General features: G+C 39.4%; 1 protein-coding gene across 1 annotated transcript in view; it reads left to right on the top strand.

Moving 5' to 3' along the window:
• The window catches only part of cabcoco1 (ciliary associated calcium binding coiled-coil 1), a 17,166-nt gene extending 8,319 nt beyond the window's left edge, over window positions 1-8,847 (top strand). Inside the window, exons 3-5 of the mRNA XM_069664679.1 lie at window positions 2,438-2,582; window positions 8,191-8,263; window positions 8,351-8,847. Of these exons, the coding sequence (XP_069520780.1) occupies window positions 2,438-2,582; window positions 8,191-8,263; window positions 8,351-8,452 (320 nt within the window). The 3' untranslated portion in view covers window positions 8,453-8,847. The remainder of the gene's footprint in view (window positions 1-2,437; window positions 2,583-8,190; window positions 8,264-8,350) is intronic.
• The last annotated feature ends 376 nt before the right edge of the window (window positions 8,848-9,223 follow it).

Raw genomic sequence — 9,223 nt, forward strand, 5'->3', positions numbered from 1 at the left:
CGTTGACTTCACTGAACAAAACGTTATCAAAATGTCAGTTTTTTCCCAATATGGTGAATCTCTACTATCACGGCAGGAATATGTCACATCTCCTCTGTGAAGACAGTTCTCCATCTGCTACTGATATTAAGAAAAAAGTTTTAGATTAGTTCACCAAATATTCTTTATTGCTTAGACCAAGGCTGCTCAGTTCACTCACAGCTCAAAACAGGACAGGATACTCCTCTCAAAACACATGAAGGCCTTTACCTTATCTTAATTCCAATTTTGCACCAATGAACACATTAGTTTCTCTAAAAAAACAGTTTTCTCTGCTAAGATGGGTTCCCTTGTATTAACAATAGAGTAAAAAAGAATTAGAATCATGTTTGGATTAGAGTACCCCTTTTCATTTTGTAATACCGCGATATAACGCCGTCTGTTCTCTGCACGTCCATCACTGTTTGGTTTGGATCTGCCACCAAACAGGACAGGAACAGACTGCAATGGACAATCATGTCTGTAGAGAGGATTATCGGCGTGGACCTGCCCTCCATCCAGGTATTATAGCGGTCCAGGGTCAGGAAGCGGGCAGGTAACATCACTACAGACCCGTCACACCCTGGACGCAAACTGTTCAAACTTCTGGTAGACGTTACAGAGCACTGTACGCCAAAACATCCAGAGACAGGAACAGTTTCTTTCCCCAGGCTGTGACTGTGATGAACAGTTAACTTTGTCAAAGTTTCAATTCACATTCTCTGTATGTCCTAAAAATACTACAACCATTAACCTTGTATATAACAACCTGATTCATAACATAATATTCATATTTATCTCTGTACCTTTGCACTGTTCACTGCACTATTGTCTCCTGTCTGAAAGTGTTGTGGCCGACAGTAAACAAAGCATACAGTGAACAAGGCGGACAGTGAAACAACAGTAAACATGGCCGACAGTAAACACGGCTGACTGTAAACATGGCCGACAGTAAACATGTTTGCCATTAAACATGGCCGACAGGAAACAAAACAGACGATAAACATGGCCGACAGCAAACACATGCTACAGTAAACATGGCCGATCATTAGTTGCTGAAAATCTTCAAGTTGATTTGGAGACAATAACTTGGCTGGTTAGCTAGCTAGTCTTGTTGTAAAAAAAAAGATGATATTATGGTCATACTATATAAACCTTATGTCAACCATTCACAATGTGATTGACATGAATTCCTACCAGCTTAGCATTAGGTAAATAGCTGAGGTGTTACAAGGGAAACTGTAAGAAAATCCCTATATGTCATCCATAAAAACCTGATGATGGACAACTCATCAGGGATTATACCTATGTAACCCACATAAGATGGTGTATTAAATATGAAAAAAGAAAAGAAAGATAAAGATGAATAAGTTAATAAATTATGAATAACTATGCCCTAGTAATTCTAAAAAAAGACATAAAAAGTGTTCCTATTTGTTTGATTGTCTCTTTCAGTCAAGCAGAACGCCTGTTCTTGCAGGTAATACTGCCCCTCTGCTCTGCTCCTGTAGGCAGCACATTCATGTGTCACTCATCCATGTAACGAGACAGAGAGGATCGCGCCGGTGTTTTGAGTTGATAAAAGTGAATTAAACTAAAGAAAAACGGGAGAAAACCTGGAAAAAGAGTGAGACAGAGTCTAAGGATATTACTTCCATTGTTACCAAAGTGGTTGCTTGTTTAAATGACTGCACGTAAGTTAATTCAACTCGGTAGCTGAGGTTTACCTATCTTGTAGCTGCTAGCGCTAGCTTACCGTGCTACGCTGCTAGTCAGTTACTACTCCGAGAGGCAAGAATATCACGTGACTCTACCTGGCGCTGCTGTATTCTTTGCCAAAAACTCACTCACAGAGATCGGTGAGCATGAGTATTACATTGTTATTGTATATTATATTTTTATATCAGAATTGATATTGGCCTATTCGATATTTAAAGACTGTTACACAGTGTTTTTGTTTTGGTAAACTATTTTTCTATCTTTTCACTAAAAGCTGGCAATATTTCATTCACTTTGGTCTCTGAATCTCATTTGAACACTCCACTAAGCTCTAGTAGTCGAACCTACTGGTTCATAGATGCATCATATGTTTATATATTCTAATTTACCCTGCATATGTGTTACACCTACATAATTCACAAATAATACACAGATATAAACACACTACTATACACACTTAGATTATAGCAGTTGGTGCATGTGTGCCTTTTCATTTTATATTTCAGTAAGTTGAGAAATCATTTTTACAGCATTAATGATAGGTCTTTTAGGAAGTATTAACCTAACCTGTTGTGTATGAGATTAGATGACATTTTATAACCAAATCAAGTAGGATACCAGGTAACTTAAAGAGTTAACTCTCCTTTTTGCAGTGCATCACAACAACAGCAATATTTTGTGTTTTATTGTTGTGTTCCAGAGAAAGGTATGGTTTTAGTGGAAAACCTGCTGGAGTTTAGTGAGGCTTTAAGCGCTGCCTGCCAGTGTTCATCTTCAGTAGACGAAACCACTTCACTTCTATGCAGAGAAGAAGCCAACTCACTCACATGTTTCATGAAAAACAGGTAAGAAGAATCTTTACAAAGCTTAATGTTTTGGGGGTAAAATGTTAAATCTGAATTAACGCTTCCTGTATGTGTGACTCATTCAGAGAAGCATGAAAGGTTAAAAATGACTCCTCAATAAATCCCAGCCAACATGTGTGCGATGTCCAACAAACCAACATCTCCGACATTTCCTACATATCTGAAATGTCCAGCATGTCTAACTTATCTGAAATGTTTGACATGTCTCACATATGCAACATGTACAACACGTACATGTCCAACATATCTGAAATGTCCAACATGTCTAACATATTCAATAATCAATCAGTCAATTGATCAAATTTGATTTGTATAGCTCAAAATCATAACCAAAGTTATCTCAAGACATTTTACAGACAGAGCAGGTCTAGACTGTACTCTTACTCTTTTCTTAAGAGAGACAAATAAATCCACCATGAGCAGTATTTTAGTACTTAGTACTAACATTTGGCAACAGTGGCAGAAAAACTTGACTTGACTTGACTAGACTCAATGTCCGACATGTCCAACATATCCAACATATCTGATATCTCCAACATGTCCAACATATCTGATATGTCTAACATGTCCAACATATCCAACATATCTGATATCTCCAACATGTCCAACATGTCCAACATATCTGATTTGTCCAACATGTCCAACATATCCAACATATATGATATGTGTAACATATCCAACATATCTGATATGTCCAACATATCCAACATGTCCAACATATCCAACATATCTGATATGTCCAACATGTCCAACATATCTGATATGTCCAACATGTCCAACATATCTGCTATGTCCAACATGTCCAACATGTCCAACATATCCAACATATCTGATATCTCCAACATGTCCAACATGTCCAACATATCTGATATCTCCAACATGTCCAACATATCTGACATGTCTAACATGTCCAACATATCCAACATATCTGATATGTCCAACATATCCAACATATCCAACATGTCCAACATATCCAACATATCTGATATCTACAACATGTCCAACATATCTGATATCTCCAACATGTCCAACATATCTGACATGTCTAACATGTCCAACATATCCAACATATCTGATATGTCCAACATATCCAACATATCCAACATGTCCAACATATCCAACATATCTGATATCTCCAACATGTCCAACATATCCAACATATCTGATATGTCCAACATGTCCAACATATCTGATATGTCCAACATGTCCAACATATCCAACATATCTGATATCTCCAACATGTCCAACATATCCAACATATCTGATATGTGTAACATGTCCAACATATCCAACATATCTGATATGTCCAACATATCCAACATATCCAACATATCTGATATCTCCAACATGTCCAACATATCCAACATATCTGATATGTCCAACATGTCCAACATATCCAACATATCTGATATGTCTAACTTGTCCAACATATCCAACATATCTGATATCTCCAACATGTCCAACATATCCAACATATCTGATATGTCCAACATATCCAACATGTCCAACATATCCAACATATCTGATATCTCCAACATGTCCAACATATCTGATATGTCCAACATATCCAACATGTCCAACATATCTGATATGTGTAACATGTCCAACATATCCAACATATCTGATATCTCCAACATATCCAACATATCCAACATGTCCAACATATCCAACATATCTGATATGTCTAACTTGTCCAACATATCCAACATATCTGATATCTCCAACATGTCCAACATATCCAACATATCTGATATGTCCAACATATCCAACATGTCCAACATATCCAACATATCTGATATGTCCAACATGTCCAACATATCCAACATATCTGATATCTCCAACATGTCCAACATATCTGATATGTCCAACATATCCAACATGTCCAACATATCTGATATGTGTAACATGTCCAACATATCCAACATATCTGATATCTCCAACATGTCCAACATATCCAACATATCTGATATGTCCAACATATCCAACATGTCCAACATATCCAACATATCTGATATGTCTAACTTGTCCAACATATCCAACATATCTGATATCTCCAACATGTCCAACATATCCAACATATCTGATATGTCCAACATATCCAACATGTCCAACATATCCAACATATCTGATATGTCCAACATATCCAACATGTCCAACATATCCAACATGTCCAACATATCCAACATATCTGATATCTCCAACATGTCCAACATATCTGATATGTCCAACATATCCAACATGTCCAACATATCTGATATGTCCAACATATCCAACATATCCGACATATCTGATATCTCCAGCATGTCCAACATATCCAACATGTCCAACATATCTGATATGTCTAACATGTCCAACATATCCAACATATCTGATATCTCCAACATGTCCAACATATCTGATATGTGTAACATGTCCAACATATCCAACATGTCCAACATATCCAACATATCTGATATCTCCAACATGTCCAACATATCCAACATATCCGATATGTCCAACATATCCAACATATCTGATATCTCCAACATGTCCAACATGTCCAACATATCCAACATATCTGATATCTCCAACATGTCCAACATGTCCAACATATCTGATATGTCTAACATGTCCAACATATCTGATATGTCTAACATGTCCAACATATCCAACATATATGATATGTCTAACATGTACAACATATCCAACATATCTGATATGTCCAACATATCCAACATGTCCAACATATCTGATATGTCCAACATGTCCAACATATATGATATGTCCAACATATCCAACATATCCAACATATATGATATGTCCAACATGTCCAACATATCTGATATGTCCAACATGTCCAACATGTCCAACATATCCAACATATCCAACATATATGATATGTACAACATATCTGATATGTCCAACATATCCAACATATCCAACATATATGATATGTACAACATATCCAACATATCTGATATGTCCAACATATCCAACATATCCAACATATATGATATGTACAACATATCCAACATATCTGATATGTCCAACATATATGATATGTCCAACATGTCCAACATATCTGATATGTCCAACATGTCCAACATGTCCAACATATCCAACATATCCAACATACATGATATGTACAACATATCCAACATATCTGATATGTCCAACATATCCAACATGTCTGATATGTCCAACATATCCAACATGTCCAACATATCTGATATGTCCAACATATCCAACATGTCCAACATATCTGATATGTCCAACATGTCCAACATATCTGATATGTCCAACATGTCCAACATATCTGATATGTCCAACCTGTACAACATGTACAACATGTCCAACATATGTAGTGAGTGTACTCTATGATGAAGTCTACTATGAAGTTAAAGTTAAAAATATAAATAGTGCAGTGTACAGACAATATAAAAGTCCAGTGTGCGTTAATTTACGTACAGTAACGCATGTAATGGACCATCCAGGCCAGGCAGACCAGGCAGCAACTCTCAGCAACAGGAGAGCACCTCCCCCTAGTAGGCTTGGGGGGTACTTCCACTGCACCTCAACGCCGCTTTCAGCCACCAGCTTACAACAATGACCCAAGGCCTCGCCGCCCAGACTGGGGGACTAGGTACTGAGGCCTTGGGGCCGGTTGTCTGCTGCTTTTCCCATCAGCAGCTCAGTTACTGGGTTGCTTAAACACCAGACCACTGGGAGGTTGCCACCGTAACTTAGGGGTACAGACTGCAGTTCCAATGCCGGCCCCCTGCCTTTGGCCGGGTCAGAATGACCCTCATGCACAACCCGGCAAAAGCCTTACCTCTCATCCAGGAGCCGTACACCCTCCTGGTCAAGGGTGCCATCGAGCCTATAGACCCCCAGCCCAGGGGCTACTACTCAACTTATATTCTTGTAAAGAAGAAAGATTTTCCCTCACACTAGATCCAAGAAGTTCTGCGAGCTGTGGACAGAGGCGAATGGTTTACGTTGGTCGACCCTGAAGGATGCCTACTTTCACATAGCCAGAATTTCTCACCACAGGCAATTCCTCTGTTTTACTTTTCAAGGCCATCATTATCAGTTCCGAGTACTTCCTTTCGGCCTCTCACTTTCTCCACGGGTGTTCACCAGGTGTGTGGCAGCAGCTCTGTCCCCCCTACAATCGCGGGGTATGAGGGTCCTTCCCTATCTGGATGACTGGTTGCTTTGTGCGCTGTCCCGGTGCTCTATCCAAACAGCGGTTGTCCCGATGGATAGTGGATGTTATCAACCACGCATATCAGGCAAGTGGTCGCCCTCTACCACCTAGAGTAAGGTGCCATTCCACTAGAAGTGTCTCAACATCATTGGGGGCCCTCAGAGGTGTGTCCCTGGAGGCCATTTGTGCTGCGGCTTATTGGGCATCACCAAGTACCTTCAGGAGGTTCTATAGAGTGAACATCACCACCCCCCATCCACTGGCCGTGGTCCTCTTCCCAACCTCATCAATGCACTGAGGTTCGTATTGGGGATTCCTCGTGACTCTGAAGGGTGCTTTCTTGAGGTGTCTGGGGACCTAGGATCCCACTGGGAAGCATTACTTTTGTCATCTTTATGACTTGAGAAGGCTCAACTGAAAAAGTGCAGAAGATGTACAATAGGCGAGGGAGAATATTCATTTTGGCTGCGCTTATGCTTGAAGTCAGGCCAAGGAAGAGGACAAGATTCCATTTGTGCATGTCTGATTTAATCTTCAAAGATAAGGGCCATTTCTGTCCATTGTGTCCTTGAACAAGCAGAAAAAACACAGGTCACTGTGCGATACATGTCGAAGCACAGATTGATGTTAAAGCCACTGAAGCGATCCTACTGCCCAGCAGAAACGAACATGAAAAGAGGCATGCTGTGTACATTTACGCACGAGACACAGCATTAATTATTTAAATCTCCAGACGGAGAGGATCTTATGTTTATTAAAGTTCTGTGTGCTGACCATCAAAAACAGTTAAATGTTTATTTACTTGCTGTTGCTGCTGGATCACATGGCTGTGTGTAATTGGCACTGGACAATGTATTAATATCTGTGGGCACAATTGTCGGTGCCACAGGGAGTTATGTTTGAGTATGGTAATTAATTTACCTCCTAGTTGCGTGTGTGTGTGTGTCTCGGTTTCTGCGTTTATTATAGAGAGCGTGCGTCAGAATGACAGCGCATTTTGGAGAGCTTTGTGTCGGTCTCGATAGGAATCTTCCTGAGGTGAAGCTGGTGTGTGTGGAGGCAGCAGTGAGCTTGTCCACATCAGCAGATCGATAACAAACCAAAAGCAGTATCATGATTTAAGGAGACGAGGGAAACAAAAGCTTGCAGTCTGCCCCATAAACAACGTTTTTTCACTGTATCTGCAAACACACTGCTTTTTCCTTATGAGTAGAAGCGCTGCTGTGCGTCCCCGTGTGAGTGACAAGCAGAGACTCTTGTTGTAAATTGCCAATGTATGTCCATAATGTGCCCTCTAAATAGCAAACACAGATTTCGGCATATACTTTAGACTTTACACCAGGTTTTTGTAAGTCTATGGTCGATAGGGCCCTTAATCTGTGTTTGTGTTTGCTGCAGTCTGTTTCAGAAACATGAAATCTATCAACTCCTGTTTACAACCACCAGAGACGAGCTGCTGACCGGAGCCCAGGTGAGTGTGTTGGGGTGTGTGTGTTCATATATGTGTGTGTGTTTATATAAGCATTTAATGATGTATAAAAACCCTGGTTTGTTTCAGAGGAACGTTGAGGTGTTCAGTCATCAGTCCATCTCTCCTCTGGAGGAAGGAATCTCTGCTCACCTGACTCACCTGCAGAGATCACACCTCTATACAGAATAAAGCTGATGAAGGCACAGCATATAGATTGTGATGATGTTATTGATTAGATTTAAATTATTCTGGCATCTGTGTGTAAAGACGGATCATAAATAACCCCTCAAACAGCGTCCAGGCTCATAGACAAGTGTAATGTTTAAACTATTCTTTAAACTCCAATAAACATATAAAACTATGAACCTACTGCAGAAAATAGTAAAAGTTAAACTCAGAATAATGATGGAATACTTACTAATAAAAGGGCTGAAGATGAACAGATCAGTATGCAGACAGGAAGCTGAGAGTGTGACAGCTGTGGATCATTTATATGTTTGTGCACAGGACTTTCACAAGTCAAATTGAAAATAAAAAATAAGATGTAAAAACAGATGATAAAATGAAAATTCTATCTTTATCTCTAACATTCAAGTCATATTTTAAAAAGTTAAAAGGGTCAAAAAGCGGCCGAGTTATGTTGGATAAATAAAGAAATCCATTTCTGAGAGCTTTCAGCCTGATTTCTGTTTTTAGCCTCAGATTGTCTCTGCCCCCCCCCCACCCCTCGTTTCTGTGACAATAATATTCACTTTGTTTTATTTATGAAGCTTTTATGGAAACAGGATGTGAAAAGGTTCAGATATAAAAGCTTCTCCTATAAGAAACCTGTTCAGTGGAGCAGAGAGTGAATGTTACTTCCATCAGGAGAGACAGAAAATAAAGTACAGATAAACATATATGATACAATGATATTGTGGTCATGGATCAAGGTCAGTAGTCTTTGGTAGTTAGATTCTA

The sequence above is a fragment of the Semicossyphus pulcher genome, unplaced genomic scaffold (assembly GCF_022749685.1).
Source record: "Semicossyphus pulcher isolate SPU_LCO1_2020_fin unplaced genomic scaffold, fSemPul1.0.p SCAF_16, whole genome shotgun sequence".
NCBI classification, from domain to species: domain Eukaryota; kingdom Metazoa; phylum Chordata; class Actinopteri; order Labriformes; family Labridae; genus Semicossyphus; species Semicossyphus pulcher.